Source organism: Leuresthes tenuis, unplaced genomic scaffold (assembly GCF_036924035.1).
Source record: "Leuresthes tenuis unplaced genomic scaffold, fLeuTen1.0.hap1 SCAF_4, whole genome shotgun sequence".
Lineage (NCBI taxonomy): Eukaryota > Metazoa > Chordata > Actinopteri > Atheriniformes > Atherinopsidae > Leuresthes > Leuresthes tenuis.
Window position 1 is genome coordinate 8,634,191 of NW_027325358.1, and position 24,746 is coordinate 8,658,936.

The 24,746-nt window shown below is 40.7% G+C and overlaps 2 protein-coding genes across 2 annotated transcripts; both read right to left on the reverse strand.

The window, feature by feature from the left end:
• Positions 1–11,324: 11,324 nt before the first annotated feature.
• Positions 11,325–18,017, reverse strand: LOC140304986 (bestrophin-2a-like). The gene is made up of 9 exons (XM_072383773.1): positions 17,362–18,017; positions 17,183–17,277; positions 15,098–15,331; positions 14,577–14,731; positions 14,355–14,432; positions 13,565–13,717; positions 13,400–13,480; positions 13,003–13,157; positions 11,325–12,782 (listed from the first exon to the last, which is right to left on the reverse strand). The coding sequence occupies exons 1-9, from the start codon at positions 17,511–17,513 to the stop codon at positions 11,999–12,001; spliced, it is 1,887 nt and encodes a 628-aa protein (XP_072239874.1). The 5' UTR covers positions 17,514–18,017; the 3' UTR covers positions 11,325–11,998.
• Positions 18,018–18,596: 579 nt separating this feature from the next.
• get3 (guided entry of tail-anchored proteins factor 3, ATPase) lies at positions 18,597–24,445 on the reverse strand. The gene is made up of 7 exons (XM_072384416.1): positions 24,272–24,445; positions 23,229–23,376; positions 22,518–22,666; positions 22,221–22,371; positions 22,020–22,127; positions 20,094–20,291; positions 18,597–19,999 (listed from the first exon to the last, which is right to left on the reverse strand). The coding sequence occupies exons 1-7, from the start codon at positions 24,412–24,414 to the stop codon at positions 19,871–19,873; spliced, it is 1,026 nt and encodes a 341-aa protein (XP_072240517.1). The 5' UTR covers positions 24,415–24,445; the 3' UTR covers positions 18,597–19,870.
• Between the last annotated feature and the right edge of the window lie 301 nt (positions 24,446–24,746).

The following is a 24,746-nucleotide window of genomic DNA, read 5'->3' on the forward strand; positions in this document are numbered from 1 at the left end:
AAGATCAGTAGTTGTTCACAGACAACATTCCCAAACATCTTTCAAAAAATTGGTAAAACAGTAATGGGTCTGTTGTAATTAACCTCTAAACAATCTCCAGTTTTAAAGGAGTGACAATAGCACATATACAGTATGTGTATAAGGGACATTTGTATGCCTAAGAGATAATTCTATGAGGAATTAGCTGTGGTAAAATGGCTGCAAAGGATTAATGTGAATCAGACACGTTTCCATGAACTGGTTTGAAGTGAATAGACCAGGCTATAGAGTGTTGTCAAAGGTTGGTGCAATAAACTACACTGCTAGTGGTTGTAATTCAGTAGGAATAGTTGTCCTAATTGGAAACTAGAGCTAGGAGAAACAAAACAATACTGCAATGGATGATCACAAGAGGATAATGGAGAGAGCTCCTCTTCAGGAACAACTTTAATCTCTGGGATATTGCATGGAATTGAATAATACTTTAACAATGCATCCCTTTTCTAAACCTGATGACTCCAGTTCAGTTTCACGAGCGGGCTTGGAGCTCATCCCAACTGCCACTGGGCAAAAACTTTATTGATCCCAGAATGGGGTATTATTGAAAACATCATATCAGGGAAGATGCCAGTCATTTAATGAGTTTGTTTGTCAGCTCAAACCAGAAACAGCTGGTGAGTCACATCATTTAATTTTTTGCCAAGTGAGACAAAAGTTGTTTCAATTCCATCGAATACATATCAAGACTTCCCCGTTTGTGCATCAGTGGAAGTTTTCTTTTTGTACTGTTTTCGTTCACCTTTCATTTTTCACATCCTCTAATTCCAAATGAAAGACAGAAATGGAAACACAGATACTGTGAAAACCATCTTTACTCTCGAAGCCCTTTATGTAGCCAATCATTTTATTGACACGTGAAACATTGGTCTTGGGAAACTCAAAGATGCAGTTGCTATGCAATGAGCTATCACCTTACCAACCAGCAGGACAGACCTTTTGAGGCCTTTAAGAAAGAGGACAGGAAAAGTAAAGATGATGCAGAAGTGTACAGACTGATGAGCGTTAGTTGTTTGCAGAAAGGAGGCAAAGCAAACCTGGAAGAAGCCACGTTTTAACATATGGAGGTAGAAAAAGACGTAATTTCAATTATGACTTTCCACTTCCAAGGTACGCTGAACACAGCTGTGCAGCTGTACTCTACATTGCTGTGGGCAGTCTCAGACATCGTATTAGTGTTTTTCCCAAAATATCCAACTGCTATTTGATTTTAGTTTAAATGCATGATGTTTTTATTATATTTTGCATTAAGTAGCCTTGTAAATATATATGTTGTCAGAACACACACGGGTGACACAAGTACACAGTGGGTTTGTTTGTAAGGTCTGTGTGTGTGTGCGTGTCCTCATGCTAGTGGAGCTCAAAGAGTGTGTGGGTGGAAGGAGTACCGTAAAATGAGGTCATCATTGCTGTTGATTTGTGACACATACTATTACTTACAGTCTTGTGACTTCACCAACGTCTTCGCTGACAGCATGAATAATACATGTCCCACCGAAAGATGACATCCCCCATATTTTGTAGAGTTTACTTCATTATTACTGACCCATGTCAGCAATGAATGTGGCGTGTTTGTGTGTTGGGTTGCCCCACTTTTATTTCTATGGCGGGCCATTGTGCTGATTAGCTGCCATCTTCCATCCTGTTCAGCAAGTTTTGACTTTGCCGGTTATTTATGACATTGCACAACAGGAAGTGGGAAGGAGTGCGTGCATGTGTGAATGTGCTTTATGCCACACCCTGTTCAAAAAAGTGATCGACATGTGGTGAACATACTTGTGATATATTGTGTAACCGTTCTCTTAACACAGGTGTCAAATTGACTCATTTCTTTTACGTTTCATTCATGAGTCCAGACAAGTGTTGTTGCATGCACTAAAACCACATTTTCCCTCTATCAGAGACATGCAGTGATTTGCCTGTAGTGATGGTAAACGTTAATCAACACCAGAGGTTAACAGTCAAGGATGGGCGGCAGATCGTGCTTCGGATGTGCTTTTCACGGCCAAGTGCAGATATTTTGATTTTGCCTCAGAAGAAGCCAAGAGTCGAGCCGCAGGATCAGAACTTACAAAGTGAGGTCACCATGCTCATAGCTGAACAGTGAAGAGTGGAAGGGAAAAGTGAAGAAGAGATGAAGATATGAAGGAAAGGAGGAGAAGATGGTGGGATGAGGATGGGTAGAGGCGAAGGTTTAGGGGATGGAGGACAGCCGCTACTGTCAGCATCCATCAGAAAGCCCAGTGGTGACATGGAAGCAGGCAAGAAACGAAGAATAAGGGGAAGAGGAGGAGGGGAAGATGTCAGGGTAGGGAGTCGACGAGACTAGTCACCCCTGAGCCCTCCAGTACACTGGTTTGCTGTTCCACACCACCTCTCCCCTCCCCATCTGTTCACCATGCAGATGTGTAGCCCTGCAGCTGCTGGATGTATCTACATGTTCTTCTATAAAAGGCCTTGGCAGTTGTTTTGAATGTTTGCCGGAAAAATCCTTGGCATTCTGAGCAACATACCATATACAGATGGGAGAGAAATTAAGGGAAAAACCAGAAAATAATGAGTGAAAAAACAGGACCTTCTCTTTCTGGCTATGTCACTTTCATACTGGGAATTAGATGAAATAATTAATGCCACATTCAAATCTACATTGTAAATGTGTAGCTGGAAGCAACAACTGGTTCTCTCGAGGTAAAAACAATCCCCTTTATAGCGCATATAACACTCGCTGAGTAACTATTTCCGAGCAAGCACAAATATTTTTCCTGTCACCACTGGTTGTTTGGCAACTTGCTATGAAAACAGAAAAACAAGAGATTATTGTTCTTACAAGCTGGATAAGAGCTAGACAAGCAACAAACCTGCTTCCAATCTCTACCTAAGTAAAAGGTTGTCACACTTTATTTTAAACTTGATCACTGGAGAGTTTGGACTGTGATGATCCATTTAAAGTAGAAATTTACGCTCTGTAAAGGCCGCCTTTTAGACCATAAATTGAGAAGAAAGTCACATTGGACTGTTAGAAGTAGTTTATATTGGAATCCAGCTTCTTAGTAAAGTAAAATGAGGAAAATTGTGAGTAAAGCTTTCCTGAGAAGATCATCGCAGCAACAAATAATTTGTGAAGGGGTGTTTAGAAGTATCTTTTTAATTTTACACCATAAGTTACGAAAAAAGGGTAGAGCCACTTTGCACAAAGTGGGTGTCTTTCTGCTACAACAAAATGGAGATCGCCTGCTAGCTTGCCACTCAAGTGAGGTAGCGGCACAGTGGAACAAGGCAACTTTGGAGGTTTAAAGTTATCTGACTGCTGAGTATTTGAAATAATTAGATCCAATAAACCATTTACCTAAGGCTTATAAAAATGTAACCACAGATAAGATAGCATCATTTAAATGCAAAGATATGCAGCCTGTTAGTGTTGTAATAGAAAATAGTTTCAGAAGGTTGTGATATGAAATCAGAATTTAAAATCCCAAATCCAAAGAGGTTTAAATGTTGTGTTGAATATTAATTAAAAAGAAATGCAATGACCTACAAATGTCATGATCTAATATTTCATTTAGAAAAAAAAAACAGAAAATATGTCAAATGTTGAAAGTGAGACATTTCATTGAATATATTAGCTCATTTCAAATCTGATGGCACCAAGAAAGTTGGGACAGAACCATGTTTACCACTGTGTAGCATCTCATCTTCTTTTAACAACAGTCTGTAAACATCTGGAAGCTGAGGAGACCAGCTGTTAAACTTTGTGTTGAATGCTGTCCCATTCTTGTCTGATATAGCTGCTCAACAGTCCTGGGCCTTTCTTTGTTGTATTTTGTGTTTCGGGATGCACCAAATGTTTTCAGTAGCTGTGAGTTCTTCTGAACTGGTCTGCTTGCAGCTATGAAGCCATGCTGTTGTAATCAAAGCAGTATGTGATTTAGCATTGTCTTGCTGATATATGCAATACCTGTACAGCACAGATTATTTGGACAACTTGATGTGTTCAAGGACAGTCCAATATCCAAGATTCATAAATCACTTGATGACTATAGGAGCTTTTTGGGTCATATTAGTCAGCTAGCTGAGTTTCTCTTAAAGATAATATAAATATCTACCCTTTGAACATAACTCTGCACACAAATATCTTTGACATGGGGTTCAATTGTGTCTCATATAAGGCTCTGTGTATTGGTTGTTCTTCATTTCTAGATACAGTAGCTCCAATCCCTAAAGTAAAAGCTTTTGGCTGAATGGCTGAATCATTACATTCAATAACACCTATTTTGAATTGAACAAACATAAAAAGTTAGACATTTTTGGTGGTGTATAAATCCTAAATGAATTTCTAATACAATGATTGAATGAAAATCCAAACTTTAGAAGCTTAAATTTAGAAATGAGCATTGTTGTTTCGGGTCAGGTGCTTTCTTCATGCACTAAAAAGTCTATTCCACCTCAGTCTCAGTAATAACATCCTCAGGTTGACTTTGATAACAACCTGCAGACTGACTGTGGAAACACTGTCTGCCCAGTTTTTATATTGTGGAGGGAAAAACATGTTTTACTGCCTCTGCTACTCCTAAAGGGCAGCAGCCCAGACATAAACAGTGGTGTGGCCGGGTAGAGGAAGCTGCAGCTGCAGATGACAGCTGGTGGTCAGTGACAGTGACCAATGTGTCTACAGGACTTACTGACTCCGAAACAGGTTGAAAATGGAGACATTTGTTTGGGAATCTAGCATGTCATACACCAGAACTTATGGAGCAAATCTACAAAAAGCACCTTGGTTGTGGGGATTTGAAGCCTTTTTGTATCAAAGACTCCACACCTCCACCCACAACTCACCCAATGCCAACAAAAATGATTTGCATTAGACCATGGACCCTGTTTAATTAGATTTTAAAAATGATCCTTTGGAGGCACATCTGAGACGACTGTTGTTGTTGTTAAATATAACTTGGTGCAGGATTATATAACTTTCATTTGATGCCAGCAGAGAGAAGAGCAAACCCCATCAACAGAATAGTCCTCATACTGATCTCATTTTAACGCAAAAAAACATTGTTATATTCAATCTAAATTCTGATATTTAACCCTTGGAATTGGTGCAATAAAGCAAGTCTTTATTTGATGTGTGTTATAATATACCTTTAGTGATGTTAATAATGTAATAAAAATCTTGTTTTAAAGATGCATGATAATATAATAAGTGATCTTGGCTCAGCTGATGTTGTATTAACGGGAAATGTGATTTCCCTTTAATACACCTTGTGGATTTTTTTTCATTGTTCTTTTGTATAGTTATAGTTAGACTCCCACAGCTTGTTAGATTTTTTTCAAGGTATAGCTGAAAAAATTTTAAACTTGGACACAAAACACCCAATAAGCTAAATCTGACGATATTTCTATTCCTTTCCTCTTCTTCTTCCTCTTAATATTATTATTAACATTGTTGTTGCTGTTGTTGAAGGACAAGGAAATCTACTTGCTCTATAAAAATGTCATTACATCATCGTATCTCACCGTGATAAGACGGAGTGTATGAGTTGAGCACTTGATCTGAAAAAAGAGCAACAAGGAAATGTTGTGTTATTTGCTGGATGATTTGAACAAAAAAAGTCTTTGTACTCAACTGTCGTTCATCTGCATAAGTTTGTACTGTCAAACAGACTGTGAACAAACAGCTGATTCATTGTGGATAAGACTATACTGATAAAATGAACATTAACAAACTGTGCAGTGGACAGCCAAAAAGACACTGTGTCGGCATGTGTGCGCGACAGAGAACCAGTGTGTAACAGACAGGGTTGATAAACACACACAGAACGAGACAGACAAGACTTTACACACTGAGAGTACTTCTTCATAAGGCAGGCTGCGTAACACAGGGAGTGCCCAAAATGCACACACAAACACACACCAGACAAAAACAAATGTAAAACTACAGGGTTAGAAATGGTACAACAAACAAGGACTGGAGTCACATGTGTGTTTGCTCAGTTGAAATCATAAAATGCAGAGAGACGAGTTCAGCTGTTCGTGTTTGTGTGTGCATATTTCATGTGAAAAGTAAATCAATGTTGTTGCTATCCTTTTAATGACTTATAAGAGAAGTTTTTATCATGTTCTCTATCCAACAAACATCCAAGTTTTATCCATATTTTTTAAACAGGCATGTTTCCCTCTTTGTACTTAGTTTTCATTTCTATAACATTTTGACTCCATCCACATATTTATTTAGCTGTTTATTTGTCTGTGCTACAGTGTCTAGAATCTGTTTTGATTACATCACCTGTAACTCTCATGACAACAGTTATTTAGTAAATAAATATTTATTGCATCTGTTGGGGTAGAGTGTAACCATACAACCTAACCAATGGAACCTACACATTCAACATGTGATCCAACGTTTCATTTTGGAGTTTTTTGTAAAAACACTAAGGTGTAGGTGTATCTTAATACAGCCATATCAAATTATAATTGGAAGAATAATTGTAAGTGAAAGGAGCTCGTTAAGATTAAAATTCAACTAACGGTCGATTTAAGCTTTTCTACATTGTTGATCCGCTTTATAAATCCTGATTTTTATGTCTCTGCATCATCTGACAAAATCACCATTCAAGTAACGTAAAGACAGCATTTGTGACGGTTATTACATACGATGATCTCCCTGACAGAAAGCTTGAAACAGCCAAATGTCTTGAATATTCTCTCAGACAGTCCACAGTTGGTGTTGGACATACTTCAGTCAATAACTTGATCACCCTCCCTTGCATGTCTACTGGGACTCAATAAACTGGCCAAAAAGAGCTCTAACTGGAGTTTGATTCAACTGTGAATGTAGCAGTGCTGAAAGACTCAAAGAAGCTGAACAAAATAATAATGACGGCTGACTCTTTGATAGGGGCTGCTCTGGTGCCACAGTAACTGGTTGTGAAAGAACTGGCAAAAGATAATGAACAATACTGCACACACACCCTCTGCACAACATCGAACAAACCTTCAGTAAAATGTATATTTCATTCAATAGATTCTTATGTGAGATGTTTGTGGCATTGCTGTCAGTGTCAGATGGGAAAAAACACCAAAAGTCAGATGATTAAACAGTTTAAAGTCCCTTCACTTGGCCTATGAACAATACAAAAAGCTGGATAATGCCACTCTGGGTGTGTTCTCTTTCAGTTTTACTTAAAAATAAAGTGTATCAGTAGATCCATCTGCTTGTATTTCTTCCTTCTTTTTACCTTCTGTTCCCAGTTCTCATTAGTCACCAAGCTTCAAATGTAATGAGTGAGAATTTCCTTTAACTTTCGGTATATAACTGTATATCTATCAGTCTTTCCTGCCCATTATAAAAGTCAACTGCGCTATGATGAGCTGATGAGAGATAGCTGATCGTGATTAGGCTGAAATCTTCAGAAACTGCTGCCTGTGAGACTGCGGCTCAGAAACTGCAGCAGTAGGAGGTAGCTTTCACAACAGAAAGCTTACAGTATTCGGCAGTATTTTGTATCTTTTGTGGCTTAAACAATCACAGGTTTCTGATTCCAAGAAACTTATCTGTGACAGTTTCCTTTCTTCCCACCGTATTGCTTCTCTGTTTCTTTCAGACGTTTCCATTTCTGGAGTGTGTTCTTTTCAGCTGTTCACAAATTGAGACAACACAACTTCAAGCCAGTATAAAAAGTTAAAAAATTTGAATGTTTGAACACATGTGCACACTCACAAAGACAGGTGGCCATGTGGTACATATGGTCTGATTATTAATGAGCTGCAGAGTAGAGCTGAGTCTAAAACTCAACAGTTTCTGTAAGCCTGCCTGCTGACCTCAGTTTTCCTGGTTCCAGAGAAACATGCAGTTCTTGAAAACCACCCCCACACTTGTGTTTTCACACTTAATGACAAACGATCTACGTTTCCCCTGAATTCAGCTCTAACAGTGGAATTAATTGACCTTTGTAAAGTCTCCCTCTGGGAGACAGAAAGTAGAGTACTCTAGTAAAAATTTTGCCACAAGTGGTTGGACAGTCTCTCTTAAGCTTGATCTTCCCTGATATGCAGACGCTGCTGGTGTTCAAAGCTCGTCAAGTGAAAATTATGGGAACTGCTTTACCTCTGGGTCACTGAAACTAGTGATGACTAAGTTAAAAAAGACATGCGCAATAACTTGTGGATCTTTGCGGAAATATCACAGCCCCTTGACATGATACTACTGGCAGATGAATAAACATAATTCCCTCCTCTTCCCTACACCATGAAGTTAAATTTTCTTCTTAAATCAGGATTTCTATGCTAACAGGTTTTTAAAGTCTGTAAATAAATGTTTTCTGAGTTTGTCACAGCACATAAAAATGTAGTATCAACCACCTATCCTATATGAGTGATTTAAATATATATACATAGTCAAATGTATAAAATTAGAGTCTAATCTGTTTTCTAATCTTATGCTGGGGTCTGGTTGCCCAATGACAACCTCACGCTACATGAAATAACTGGACAAACAGAAACAGAGTTTGTTTTAACTGAACCAAACAGCATAAAAGTGAAATCCCAAACATTTGTCACTTTACAGCTGTGGAGTAAGTGATCTTCAATTATGCTAAGCACACTTGGAGGTTTACACTCATAGCCAGACATGTGTTGCCAATGATGCAGTGCCAGATGTCTGTTGGACGGGAAGATGAAGACTGGTTTAGCCAGCATTTCCCAGTCCTAGTCAATGCCCTACCCCTGCCCTGTCTGTTTTAAGTGTTTTCCTGCTCCAACACACAGGATTCAAATAAATGTGCCAGCTCATTAGGTCTTTATCAAGCTCTGAGGAAGTCTGATTATGACCCATTGTGTTTGGGTTGGGATAACATGCAGGGCAGGAGAGCTGAGGAGCAGGATTTGGAGATGTTGGGTTAAGCCAGCTATCTCCACAGTTAGGGAAGCCACCAGCTGTGAAATGTTCACTGCAGAGGAAGGTGTTTATGCTGACCCTTGGCTCCTCATCAGCATAGTTTTTTTTTCACAAAAGCAACTCACTGAGCATAGCTCTGGTTTCCTGAGCTTGTGTAATAATAATTACAGTGCTGCTCTTTAATTTGGCTCCCCTTCCCTCACTTCTAGATTCATATTGATGTATTTTTGTAAACTAGCTAAATGTCAGATGTATGGCTAAGATACTGCCTGGTTTGCTAGTTAAATTTATCTACTTTATAAACTTTATTTATTTGTTTGTTTGTTCATTGTTCAATTCTAATACATCGAAATGTGTTTGAAAGGAAAACTGCGAGTTTGTGTTACACAGACTTCCGAGCCATACATTTGAACAAGAATACAACAAATGATAATACTTTAAAATACACTCAGCAGTGTGTTTATCTTACAGAGTCACATGAGCAGGCTTTATGAGTTACTCTATTGATAATGAAGATGGATTTTTATCTTAAAACTCAATAATGAAAATGTTCTTTCTAACTTGCGATGAACGGATATGTTTATTTTTTGGTTCGGAGGAGTACAAATGAACTGAGATATGATTTTAGAGGCTGTTTAGAGGATTTTTGAGCATAGAAACACTATCCTCAAGTCAGAATTTAGGGTCTGTGCATACAAACGACACCTTCAGAGTAAGCAAGATTGCAATATAGAGTCGAAACAAACCAAAGCATGATGTCAACTTTGCATACTCTACATCTGTTGTTAAGATAATTGCATTGTAATGTGGTAATTACCAACTAATCCCCTGCCCAGTGACTGACTGTCCAACAGTGAATGTGCCCGAGTCAGCAGGATGGCATCTTTGACCATGGAGAGGAGCCAGATGACTTAAGCCTGCAGCAACTCTTCATATTGTTCTGTCTGTCACACAACAAAAGAATCAGTGCCTCTGCTGCAAAACACAGCCACGAGCAGCACTGAGCTACAGACATTCGGGGCAGGTCACAGGGCTGCTGCTGTGCATGTTGGTCGGTCACGCAGATGTTTTTTGGTCATATTCTGCTCGGATTTGTTTGTGTTGAGTTCCATCTCGAATAATGACAAGCAACAAGGAGACCAGTCTGCGTGATACCACGAAGACAGCTGCCTCAGAGGTGAGGTAGTGGGTGTGTGATTCCAGCTCTTATCTCATTTTTTGGTTGTACTGAGGCTTGTGTTAATTGGATTTGGTGAAGAGACTTACCATATTGTCACAGCTAGAGGACACTCAAAGTGGGAAAACAGGGTCCAGACAGGAAGAGGAGAACAAACTGATCCTGAATGCCTGGCAGAGCATGGTGAGGCCACTAGAAAAAAACAACACAGTTTCCATTAAACCGTTTATCAATTTTAATCAAATACTGTTACTCAGAGGCATATGAGAATTTAAAAGATTGGACCTGGCTTGGTTTGCTTGAATATGAGGAATTTAACAGTCCCAGTTCCAACTTTATGACCATTAAATTTTCTGGTGACTTTTTAAACATCTCCCCAGTTTAGTTCCTCACTTCTACCTGCAATGATTAGGTCCTGGTCTCAATTTGCAGTTCTTCTATATTTATAAGTTTAAAGTTATTACGTAGCTTCTTTACCCATACAGCTGATATAGCTCTAAGGTAGATGTTAAACATGATTGAATTGTTGATTAGAAATTGTAGCAGTAGGAAGACTGTTCACCATTTGTGTTATATATAGTGGTAGAAGCATTAACATTCTTGTTAACATGACTATGCTTAAGTATTACAGAACTTCCCAAACTGATGAAAGCTGTTGTTGCCTCTTGCAGCAACACAGTCTGTGTGAGGGCTCCACAGCTCCAGGACCGCCACAGTCTTTCCTGGCTAAGCAGAGGCAGTCCACCAAGGCTAGGAGAACACTCTCCACCCGGACGGAGCCCAGGTATGAGCCTTAATGTGCGCCAACAGCTCGACCCTGTCATAAGCAGAATGAACATCAAGACTGTAGAGGACGATGTGGAGTCACAAGTCAGTGAACTTGGTTTTCACTGTGTCGTTTTTGGTTGGCTGCTATCTCCCCCTGCTGGTGAATGTTGATAATCATCGAACATGTGGGGCTTTAATACACAAAAGGAAGAGTGTGAGGAATTACTGTTGCTTCTGCACTGTAACTGCATGCCTGTTTATAATTTACGGGTAATATTTGCTTTCTTATGTGTAAATGAGTATATATGCAGGAAACATTCATTTTTAATCAGAAAAGCTGCTCATTTACAACTGATCATTCATTTTATTTAATATATATTTAAATTACATAGTCATAAATACATAAGATAATATATTCGAAATCAGTCCTACTCCAATCCTATGGGATTTCCTTTTTGTTGATAATCATGACCAATAAAATGAACAAGGACAACTGTTTCCCGTACATTTTGTTGTTTCTTTCTCAGCAACATTTTTGTGCAAACTTTGGTTAATATCAAAAGAAAATAATAGACTTAGTAATACATTTTCAGAACTAGAATTTAAACTCATATTGATACACCGGTGAGTAATTTGTGAGCTACCCAGATACAGAATGCAAATTAGTAGACTTTTGTATGTTCTTGTTTTAAAACCACAGCTAGTGTCCATTTGCGTCAAGTGTCCATGCTAAGCTACACTAAACAGCAAGGGGTGTAATCACTGTGGGGAATGTACAGAGATCAAATTGAAGTTTTCTGTCAAACACAATAAAGAAATAAAAAAAAAACACATGGATTTTCCAAAATGTCAGAATATTCCTTTAAATTTACTAGTAGCGACCACAGACGCAAAAGTTCCTCCCCCTTCCTCTCTTTCAGCCTCTAACAGATGTTTGTATGACAAAATCAGGGACTGCCTAACATTTTAAATCAATCTATAAAAACTGTGTGGTGTATTGGTCTGCTGAGTCGAGAAAAGAAGTCCAGTTTCAGTGACTCATTTCACTCGTGAAATCATCCACTGAATCGAAACTTATAGTTTCACACAGCTAAAAGGTCACGAGAACATCCCAAGCTGCTGTCCACCTAAGAGCCTGTGAACTCTGACCCCATGCTCACACTGCGAAAACGCTGCTGCTCGTTGTAAGATGGCACACTGAGGAGGGATATTTTGCCTCCACCGAAGGGCGGTTTGGCGATGGAGGGTAAAGCCCTGTGGTGACTGATAGCTGGCTGGGAGCTGCAGTGCTCCAGACTGGAGTGGGCAGCAGGGTGAAACAGGAAAGCAGAGGGGTGACGGGAGGTGATGGGGATCGCAGAGGCTGGTCGAATCGAGGACTCTCTGGAGGACTGAGGTGGGGGACGAAGCAGTGAAACTGGAGCTCTGGAGGTCTCCCCCCTCTCTGCTTTCACCCCTTCCTCTTTCATCTGCCCTTCTTCACTTCTCCTCCTTTCCTCTTCATTCACCTCCCTCTTCTCATTGGCTGGAGGGTTTCCTCCTCGCCTGTCCAGCTCCTCTCCAAACTGAATCTCCAGCAGAGGTGTTTCAGCGCTCTTCTCCTCCCTGAAGCTGCACACGGTGCTTTGGGTGTCCTGGCCTAACCCTGAAGGCAACGACCCCCCTTTACCTATTTTACAACTGTCCTCCTCCTCATCATCGCTGGTGCATCGGTCAATACTGGGGGAGTGGTATAGTCTCTGGAGATGTGCTGAGGTGCGACGAAGAGCCCCTCCCATGAGACCAGATGGGGATGGGGCTGCATTGAGGAGGCGGTTGAAGAGGGCCATGTTGGGATGGCGAGTACCTGACTCCTCCATATTCTCAGCAATGTCCTCTAGAGGTTGGAAGTGCATCTCCTCCTTTGGGATCCTGTCAAGTGATTTTAGAGTAATTTATATCTTGTGCGCATAAAAATACCTCTCTTTACTTTTGTTGTTTTGACATTTTCTACTCAAAATTTTTTACTTCTTCTCAGACTTAGATCAAGAATACTTTCACTTTCACCACCATATGAGGGGATTCCTATCAAAGGTGTCGTAGTCATAAGTGGAGTAAAAGGTGAAAGAAAGGGTAAAACACAGAAACTCACGCCATGTCAAAAGTGGACCCCTGAAAAGAGGGTTTACGGAGAACAAAGAGAGTGGCTGCTGTGTAGGGGGGCCGAGGATTAGAATCATTCCAATAACGGTCTCTCTCTATCATTGGCAGATCTCCGTACATCTCATCCACCGCCATCATAGATACCTGTAGAATGATATGCAAACAGATCAAGTAGCCACGGTAAAGAATGTAAGTGAATTTAAAAGCAAAGAGGCATGAAAAGACAATTTAACCCGCTTGCTTCAAGTTCTAACAGAGTTATATATAAAGTCTCATATTGGAATGTGACATGGAGGTAAGGTTAAAATGTCAGACCCCAGTGAAACAGTGTTATTCTGTGCCTAAGAAACTCAGGAGTGACAAAACTGAAAAAAGCATTAAGAAACCTGGAAGTTTCTGTCAATCAGCCAGTTGGTCTCAAAATCGTCATCATCCTCTCCAAACGGGTTGATCAGCTGCTCTGCAACCTTCAGGACGAACAGCAGAAAATAAAACAATCTAAATGTTCTGTTCACGTATTAAAACAGGTTTTGTAGAACTCTCATGCTGACCTTCAGCCAGCCAGCGTAAAAGAAGAACTGCAGCAGGGTGAAGATTGGCACGTAGAGGTCCAGGTCGTGACCAGGATAACCCTGACTGGGGTCCAGGAACTGACGACCAATCAGACACACCAGGAAAAAACTGTACACCGCCAAAGTCACCACCTGAGGGACAGTTATATTCAACTGGTCACAGGTCATGGTTAACTTGAACATAACAACTAGAATTGTTGTCATGAACAATGTCATTTAAATCATATGTTTTCACTGGAAGCTTGTGTTTTTATTTATTCAGAAAGTCAAAAAAGACAAAAGACTCCAGTGACGCATAGGAACCATCAGTAGCACTCCACTTGTCCCCTAAAGTCTTCATAAGCATGTCATAAACATGTTCAAAATTCATATAAACATCTGCTTTGATTGGTCCAAGCTGTGCAACTTTGACCAATCAGAGTACAAACTGCTTCTTCTTGGACTAACTAGCATTTCTACTGGCATTATCCAAACAAGAAAGAAGAAAACCTGGACTACAAATGAGGCTTTTCAGGCATTTATAAGTGTGTTGGGTGTGGGCTTTGTAGCTGTGCACAGGTTTTTCACAGGCACAAAAAGATGCATGACACACTGAAGGAAATAGAAAAACCCTGTATCATGTATCAGCTTTAATATCCAAGTTGAACAGTTTTGAGAGATACAGCTCTGTAAATAAAACCACCCTCTCCATCACTGGTTTTGTCATTTTAGCTGTAACAGTCAGAAATCCCCAAAAGAAAGCAGTAGCAGTATAAAAGTCAGCACTTACCTGAGTGTACACCAGGGGCACACTGATCATGTCGTAATGAAAGAGCATGCTGCACTTCCCTCTGAATGAATTCAGCTCCTGTTCACACACAAACACTTGTTGACTCGTTGTCTCTCTCATTCTGAATCTTTGTTAAAAGAAGAACTTGAGTTCAACATATTCAGCTGGCCTGTGTGAAACTCTGTGTGTGTGTGTGTGTGTGTGTGTGTGCAATTGCCGCACCTCCAGCAGTAGCTTGAGAGTGTGATCATCTTTGATTCTGCCCTCACAGCGAGCCACAGCAGCCAGATTAGTGAACCACACACAAGGGATCCAGTATTTGTTATAAGGAGAGTGGAGACCCTCGAACTTCTTTCGTTCCTCTCTGGTCATGAATCCTGCACAAATGGAATTCCAGATCTAAATTTGGCTCCCAAAAGGGAAAGAATACAGGATGAATGTCAACGTGTTCTTCATTTTAAAACAGCTGCAACATGTTTGTTTCTATCTCCGGTGAATTTCAAGAAGTGCCTGTCCTTGTCATTTATTTTGTGCTCACTGGCCGAAGGAGACGTATAGGAGAGCAGGCGCCACACACTCCTGATTTTTGTGTCTCCATCACTCAAAGTCAGTTTGAGAATTATATTCTGTGAAAGGTGCACTTGATGTTATGTTTGCATTGACAGCAAAAAATATACACATCACAGTAGGTGTTTTTGGCTAATTAAACCCTGCCATTCCCATCCCCACCCCACCCCTCTCACCAGCCTCCACCACGTGGTCCATGGTGGGGAAACGTTTGAAGACGGCGGTGCTGACAGAGCGGAGGATGAGCAGGGCTGACAGACTGGCGTAGCGCATCATGGTGCGTCTCAGCAGGCGGCCTCGTTCATCACTCCCCTGGAGGCCCCCTGATAGGACACACATGAGCCTGTCAGGGAGCGGGATGCTGGTGTACTGGTTCCACCAACGGTTCACCACCAGGGTCACATAGAACCCTGCAAACAGCAGCAGAGACACAGGTTACACCTGCAAAGAGCTGCTAAATGGTAGGTTTCTGAAAACTCACTGTGCATTGGGCTGAGGGGTGTCCATCAAATTGAATTGTTAGAGATTATCTCACCTTAACTTATCACCTACTTTATATGTGAGCATAAGAAGTGAAGAAAGAAAAGAATAGACTAAATTAACTCTTCAATGCACTATAGAGAACAGGTAGGCATCTAATTTGAGGGATCCTATTTTAAATTATAATATATATTAATAAAAATGTCATGCAGTTTATTGCAAATTCATCACCATCTATCTTCTCATAAGAAATTTATAAAAGTCAGATAATCAAAACTGTATAAACCAAATCTTGATGTGATAACATGTGATTCGCTTCTTTAGTGACTTTGTTGCTCTTTTTTACAACTCATGATGATAAAAAGTATGAATTGGGCAATAGATCTCCAGGCTTTCTGAAGGTATTTCAAAGTTTTTTGGGACATTAGCTGTTTTTTCACTATTTAAAGTCCAGTTTTTGTACCTTTTTGAATGTTTATTTGTTTGTTAAGCCACTTAACACAACTGACTTTTTAATAAACCTAACCTAAGGGATTAACCAGTGTCGTGTCTACACACAACAGACAACTTAACAAAGAACTAATTTCAAATTGTATCTTTAGGCACTTTGTTACTAGCAGTCTGTAACAGACACACAATTTGTTCCCATATCTTTAGTTGCATCTATGAGAAATCATAACACAGTTTGACAGATAGAAAATAGTGTTTTTGCAGCAACAGAATGATTCCCAAAAAGCTTTTAGCTGAAAACTCGGCATATCTCAGCATGGTGTGCAGTGTGTTATTAAAAATATTTGAGGAAAATGGACAAGTGGAGGACAAAAGAAGAAGTGTCAGGCCTAAATAACAATTTGCAGCAGATGAACAGTATCTGAAAGTGATGTCCTTAAGAAAGAGGAAAGAATCCAGCAAAGACACGGGACCTGAGAGATGCAGCTGGACCTACTGTTGACCCAAGCCTCATCAGAAATGGTCTCCATGGAAGGGTCGCTGTCAAGAAACCATTCTTAAGGAAGGGAAACAGGGAGAAAATTCTGACTGAAGTGGACTGAAAATCAGTGGCAACAGGTCTTAGGAAGGATAAATCCTCCCCAGAGCCCAGACCTCAACATTACTGAAGCAGTGTGGGATCATCTGACAGAGAACGGAACAAAAGGCAGCCGACATCCAAAGAAGAGCTTTGGGATGTCCTTTAAGAAGCCTGGAGAACTATTCCTGAAGACTACTTAAAGAAATGACAGGAAGCTGTGTTGAAGAAAAAAGACACGCATACCAAATATGACCTTATTTAATGAATTTCAAATTGTGCTTGCAGTTTTAACAAATTGCAGCACCTTTCACTGTTTTCCTTCTAATGTCTAAGGAAATGAGAGGTGGCTCATGTGATTGTACGTGTGATGGTTTTATATTTGTGGCAGCTAATTGGATTGCACATAAATCAAGGTATGAAATGACAGAGAAATTATATTTTGCAAGTGATGGAGTTATTGTGACTTTATCAGGACTTTATGATGCACTGAATGAATTCATGCACTCAAGCATTACTTCAGAATATCATCTGTAAATTAATTTACTGTCACTTCCATAATCAGCTTCTTTATAAACATATCAAAGTCTGATTCCATGGAGACAAACAGAAAGTTGCTCAAAGTCGCGCTGTTGAAAACTACACCCATCTTCACATCAGGAAATGCTAAAATAAAAAGAGCCAAACATGAGAATGAACCCGGTGTGGCAGCTCTCTGCTGGACAGGCTCCTGAAAGTTAACCATTAAGCTTACCCAGCACAAAGGACATGGGGATGAGACTGGCGTAGTGGTTGCAATAAATTGCCAGCTTTTCAAAATATCTCTTCTGGTCATCATACAGGAAAAATCTACAGAGTTCAAACAATGAAGAATACTGAATTACTGATTGCACCAAAGGAGCGATAAACGTCTAAAGCAGCCATCTGTCTCACCTGTAAGTGATGCTGATTGCGGTATACATGGCAAAGAAAGCCAGAAACTCTTTGTACAGCACCTTGTAGATGCTGCCTTTCCAGGCTAAAAGCAGCTTGGAGAAGCCGCAGAATCGGGCGTTTGCAACTCTGGCTGTGTAGGTGACAGTCATGAGTGACCCGGGCTTCACAGGTCTTCTCTATAAAAGAGCTCTGCAGGAGGAAATATGGATTGCTTTATTAAACCACTTTTAACCATTTTAGGTGTTTAAGAAGCCATGAGCAAACGCCATGATGTTGTAAAATGTCAAACTTTTCAAGCTGAACAACTCCCAGGTCACCTTAAAGTCTTACCTACACGTTCTAGTTGAAGTATTTCCGATTCGGTTGGGGCGAGGAGCTTCATGCCAAATCCATGCTCTTACCTTTTGAGGTGGTTTGTCCAACTGAGCTGCTCAGCGCATCTCCGTGCGTAATTGGCACCACTGGAGAAGTGAGCTCATGTTTTCTCTTGGCAGTGTCGTCGTCACTATCCCTCGCTCTGTACTCACCAGTGTTTTTCTCTCAACCAGTTCATAACCCTGATATCCTCTGGCGTCAGCTCCGTTAACTCGCGTTGGCTGCATGGCAGTAATCATCCATGCCTCCTCGGTGCGTTCAGTGGTCAGTGCGCCCCCGGGGTAAATCCCCAAAACGAGGGGGAGGAGAAGCTCGTTAGCGCGGCCCCCGACCGGGAGAGCCGGCCTCGGTGATGGACCACAAGCGACAGGCCGCAGCGCCGGGGCACAAGGAGCGCGCAGGCCCGCACCGTGCAGCAGCGAATTATGAAACAGGAGCAAGCGGACCATGGCAAACTTTCGTGTTAAGTGAAATGAAAACAACAAGCAATTTCTCACTTACAGCTCCGAAAACACAACTAGTTGCATCTTAAATTGGAAACAAAACATCTTACAATGTTCCAGCTCAACGGGACAAAGTGTATTTTACATCACGCTTTTTTTTCGCAACATGTGATTAGCGGGGGCGATACTTAATATTTAATCTACAGTATATTTTGTGCCTATTTCTTCATGCTAATTCCAGCAGGAAGCATGTTTGTGCTCCTGAAATTGCTTTATTGAAGGTCAACTGAGGCAAGTCAGATTGGTGTTTCTGTGCCTGCATGAAAAGTTGCTTCAATCCACTCCAGTTAACAGAATGATCCACTTTAAAAATACAGTAGGCAGAGCAAAACAAAGACCACGTGGGCTGTTAGCTGAAGCAAGTTTGTTTTAATTAACAATCGCAACATAATTTAAAGAAAATCTATAGAAAACAGATTTGTGTCGACTCAAAAGCATTCAGTGACAAAGAAGGAACATTATGCTTTCTCATGAGGATGTATTGACCTGTCATCTACTGGCATGTTTCTGTTGGGGAAGCTTCAATCAAACCAGACTCCTGTACTCAAAGAGCAGGGATGGTCACCATCCATTTGCTTTACACTTCATTTAAGTAAACAATTAACTAAATAAGGCTACCATTTCTCTCACTAGTGTTCCATAACGGATGCCAGTAAACAGAGTAGACAGAAGATGTTTGACAGAAAGAAGGAATGGATGAGTTTTTGCTCTGATTGAGAGCTTGTACTGTGAGCTCAGCGTTGTCGGGCAACTCTTTCCCTTCCATTCTTTCAAACATTTAACATATGCCTCATAAAACGGATACCGCCTCCAACCACATACCCCCTGGAGCAACAACAGAGGTTTAAAATGTTTAACGGAGGCTATGAAACTCAAACATAGCCACATGTGCATATAAAGCTCCCAATTTAACTGAGTTTAAAATCTCAGCGACACTGTTATTTAACTGCATTTACACGACCACAGTGAGGTCTAATCATCTGACAAATGGTAAAAGATGCAGTTAGAACTGCTTCAGTTTTATTTGCTGTAATAACAAGGATGGTTTTGGTAAAAACTGCTGAAGACCACATTTCTCTTCATAGGTTTTTGTACAGTCTCTTTGTGAAACTGTTTAGTAAATTTTACAGAAAGAGCCACCAAAAAAAAAAAAAAAAAAGAATAAATCACACAGAATAAACAAAGGAGTTAACAGCAACCATCTGAAAGCGGTTTTATCCTGTAAATGTACAGCACCGTCACTGGTGTTTCACAACTGAGGTGGACACTCCTCGGGATAGAGGAGAGGTTTTTTTTTCTTTTCTGTTAAACACATTAAGACTAGAACAACTGCCACTGAGGATATGAAGACGAGAGAAGGAGAAGTGAGAGTAAGGCTGCACACATAAACACTGTCTTATCTCACAACACAGCGGGTTTTGTTGGTGTGTCTGGGTTTCCCTTCAGCGTGGGGGTGTGTGTCTTGGTGTAATGGTGCTCTGCTTCGCAGGACTGAGTGGATCATCTTGAGGCTGTTGCCGGAGGGTTTGAGGCTTGTTGGAGGAGGAGCTCAGAAGAGGCGAGTTCAGACTGCTGAGGGGTCGTCTGTAGAGGGGGGAGATCAGGGAGAGGTCCTGCAGGGGAGGGGATCACTTGTTTGGGGGTTTGTAGGGTTCCAGAAGTTGCTTAGAGAACGTGTTGACCTTGTCGGCGCCTCGAACTTCATGGGGCAGCAGCGGTAATTTGACTATGTGGAAATCTTCATAAAGGTCCTCCATCTGTAGAAAAAAAACAAAACAATTAATGAATATATGAGACACATAACTGCAAATATTTTAAATATTTGGTAAAAAGGATGTCCCTGAGCCGTACCTGATCTAAATATTTGGACTGAATTTTATGACGGGCTTCGCACATTTTACACGGCCTCTCTGCGTCGGGGAAAACAAGCTGGTTGACAATGATGTTGTGTGTGTCGATGCGGCACTTGGCCAGTTCCTGGATCAGCCGCTCGGTCTCATAGAGCGACAGGAACTCAGCGATACACACACAGATGAAAGTGGTCTGTTCCTAATGCCAGCATGAAAAGCAGAAAAACGATGAACAGTTACACAACACAAACACAGAAGCCCTCGGACTAAACACCCATTACATTCTATTCATCTTAAATATTCTTAAGTGTACAGCTGGTGAATTTCAACAGTGCAAGAAAACACCAGATGAATCCAAAACAACCTGAACACGACACTTAAAGCAGTCTTATAAAACAGACCAGCCGTTTAAGTTTGGTAGGTGTGATATTATTGACTAAAAAATTAACAGTGTACAAAAAATTCAAACTTATGTTTAGACTTTGCTTGTAAAAATACTGCAAGTCTCACCCTGCTGTGCAAACTCTGAGTTGTCTCTTTGCCCCTGATGTTGATTGATAAAAGCACAATTCAAGCCATCCGATTGTTCTGTTATGCAAGGAAGAGGTAGATAACTTTAACCATCACTAAATGCAGCTCGGGTGTCGCTTTGCAACAAGAAGGCGTCAGGTTTGAACCTCAGATTTCTGAGCAGCGTTTTCCCCATACTCATGTGGGTTTTTAGGACTCCAGCTTCCTTGCTGTCCTTAAAATCATGCATTTGTCAATGGGTAATCCTAAATAGGCTTTAAGTGTGAATGTGCATTGTTGCTCGTCTCTGCATTAGTCTGCCCAGTCCAGGAGGAACGCCATCCATCGCCCTATGACAGACAGGATAGGCTTCAGCCTGCCAAGCTGTTAATAGAAATCTCTGTTTCCATTATCCACTGTGCTCTGTGTCACCAGGCTTTCCATCACATTTATCTAATCTAAGTTTTCATCCCTTCATTTCAGAGTTAATTGGATAAAAAATTGTCACCATGCAAGGTTCACCTCGATGAGCAAACCCATAATAATCTCTTAAAGGTGATGAGTAGAAACAGGCATATATTCACACCAGACATTGTGCTCTCTTTCTGTTAACAAAAGGGGAGCTTTGCTCACTCTTGTAGATCATGAAGGCCCCCCCTCCCAGGGGAAAATGAGTGCGTGCACCCTGGTGCTGTGATCCACATCAGATCGATAGCAGCCAGTCCGATTACATGCGTGCCATCGGATCGGATTAATGGCTAAATTACAATAAGACTGAGTTATTCGGTTCATGTAGACACCTTAATTTGACAAGAAATCGAATCGGGTTACTCGCGATCGAATTAAGACCCGGGATAACTCGATCCAAATGCCCACTTAACGTGCCTGGAGACAACAGTGGATAGGATCGAGCGTTCTGTGCATGTTGAGATTTTTTCCTGCGATCGTCACCTGGAAGTCGAAGGAGACGACATTACTGTTGTTGTCGCCGCCGTCAGAAAGTAATAAACAGTACGATGGAGAATGTGCCGTTGTGCATCACGTTTGTGCCATAACCAGCTCATCACAAATGTAGAGGGACGTAGCTTCATCTTGCTCTTCGTTCGCCATCTTTCTCAAATGCCTGAGTTTGCTGTTGTTGGTGGTGAAGACGTGAACCGGAAGTGGCTCTATTAGCGATAGTTGAAATGGGTACAGTGCTACTTATCTACTGTGGTATGACAAGCTTTGTGCCAGTGATTCGATTCATTCACCGTCATATATCCAAGTATAATTACCCTTGCTCAGATTAGGAGCATAACCCAACTATAGCTATAATCGAGTTAATCTCATCATGTAGACCCACTGAGTGACTACTGCAGAGTCATTAGAAACAGTACAGTGGGCTGACCACAACTGTTATGTGTGCGTTACTTACAGGGTCTTTAAACTGCTCGCTGACTGAGCGAATAACTGGCAGGGTTTCCTCAAGCTTGGAGGCCAGTTGGTCTGCGTTCATGTCGCCCAGACCAAGCATGTTACACATCTAGACACAGCAAACGGAGAAAAAAAACTTTAATTAATAATCTATGTACAATCTAATCACCTGGAGGGGAAAAAACAAAAGATCCCTCCTCACCTGAGAGATGAAGGGGCTGATCTGGTTCTTGATCTGCATGAGGCGGCCCAGACCTCGCTCCACGATGGTGGGGAAGTTGAGCAGACGCAGTGTGTGGCCAGTGGGAGCAGTATCAAAGACCACCACAGAGAAGTTCATTCCTTTAACTAACCTGAGATGCAGGTAGACGACATCAGTAAGTACAACATTTATCACCCTTTCTTGATAAGCTGATTATCAACATTAGGAAAAAAAAAAAGTGTCTGGTTTTGCAGCAGGCATACTTTTATTAATTTATTTGTTTGTTTGGTTTTCTACCTCATGACCTCTGCGTAGCTCATAGCCTCATCAATACCAGGGAAAGCACTCATGGCCTCCTGCATCATCTTCTTGCCCATGCTGAGCATGTTGTCCTCCTCGAAGAATTCATCAGGCAGCTCCGCCACGCCCAGGCTCGGGTCAATTTCCTGTATTCACACATACAGGAGAGTCACACATTTAAAAAGAAAAAACAAATGAATAAATAAATCACTTCCAAATGTTCTGCTTATGTTTTTCTGCCCCCAAGTGATTGACTTTTGCAACAGAGCGAGGCTTGTGAGGACACATGAAACTATCCTCATGATTCTGATGAGATGAGGAACTAATGCTCATAATCTTCCAAAAAAACCAGGATGAATAAACTTCTTTATTAGTTATAATAGCTGTATACAACCTATAAGACACTTATGAAACTCTGCAAAAAGGAAAATATGAATAAGATAAGGAAAATCATATATGCAAGAACAACTAATAAAGGTTGATTTCCATTCAGATGCTTGATCTTGCAACTTTCTGCATCATTTTTTTTTATTTTTTTCTATTTTTTTTTTTTTTTTTAAAATCGCATGACTGAGATGACTTCTGAGTTGCTTCATGGGAAATCTGCCTTATTTTAGACCCTGATGCAACTCTACTCCCTTCCCTCCTCCGCATGTCTCATAAATGCTCCCAGTGTGTAAAGAGATTACTTGATGTGGCCTGACTTACCATTGCAAAGAGATTGTCATAACCCTTGACCTTAGTAGGCACCTTTGAGAACTTCTGGTCAAAAGCATCAGAGATGTTATGAGCAGGGTCTGTGGAGATGATTAGGACACTCTCCCTGACAGCAGCCAGCTGGACGGCCAAACTACAGCTGAATAGGAAAACAAAGAGAGTGGATGGGTTCATACAGCCACCAAACAGGACAAGGTTTTAAGTGCTGGACTGGAGCTCTTCATTTTAGCAACTTCAAGTCTACAATTTTTTATTTTGGATTTGAGGATTACCTTGCACCAGCTGCTTTGATGGAACATTACCAAATTTAAATTCAAATTACAGCCATCAAAGTTATTTAAAAGAAAATGGTGCCCAGAATGAAAGTTATGAAAGTGACCTAAGATATCAACAAATCGAGTTGTTCTATCATAATGTATCCTTATTAGTGTAAAATCAAACAAGTTGAGACACAAACTATCCAAATATAAGGAATAACGCTTCTCTCTGTCCTGCTACATTAGCATGAACATATTTTCTCTAATTGTCACAGCCCTTTTAAATTATAAAATCATTTTAAAAAGGTGTGTTCCCTTACATGCAAGCTTGCCGACTAACACTAGATAGTAAAGTGTTTACCTCTACATCATATAGTTAGCTGAGCAAACAATATTCGCCCAGCACAATGAAGAAAGATTTCCCGTTGAATAGCAGAAAAGATGTGAGGACAAACAAGTTTATGCAAGCGGTACAGCGACTCATGAATCTATGTGTCAGATGGCTAATGTTAGCTGCTGACTGTGCGAGACAGCGTTCAACGACCCGGCAAACTGACACGGACACTCATTTAATGGACATATAATATAGTAAGGATCATTTGAGATCTACATCTTAAGCAGAAAGTTAACATCCATTAAATTCTCATCATGTCAAAGTGAAATACATTATTAATTTGCCGACAATATTCGCGTCAACTTGAGTGAACAGTTAGCCTAATATAGCTATCTTAGCTAGCGACCTAGCCCGAGTACATATCAACGTTCCCTTCTACTCACCTACACGTCGTTTTACCGACACCACCTTTTCCACCAACAAAAATCCATTTCAGAGATTTTTGCTCGATAATATTCTTCAGAGTTGGTTCTAACGGCTCCACGTCAGGTGCATCTTCAAATTCGTCTTCCAATGAAGCTGCCATCTTGTCTGTGTACAGTCAACGTACAGCGGGTGGGATGTACCCAGACTGATGCATTCACTGCTCCTCGGAGATTTGGCTTACAAAATGTACATCATGTTTGTGCGGTGTTTTGAAGAGACAAACGCTTTTTTTCTGTGAAAACTGATTTTTGTTTTTATATTTTATATGCTGGATATGATCGTGCTGGGATGCTCTCTAATAGTTATTTTGACACTTTTACTTACACCTGTCATGATGCTTTAACACAGCAACGTGAACGTTTTTTTGTATGTGCAAGCAGCTAATTGAAGTTTTGAAAGCCCAATCCAGACGAGTTGAAGAGGAGATGTCAA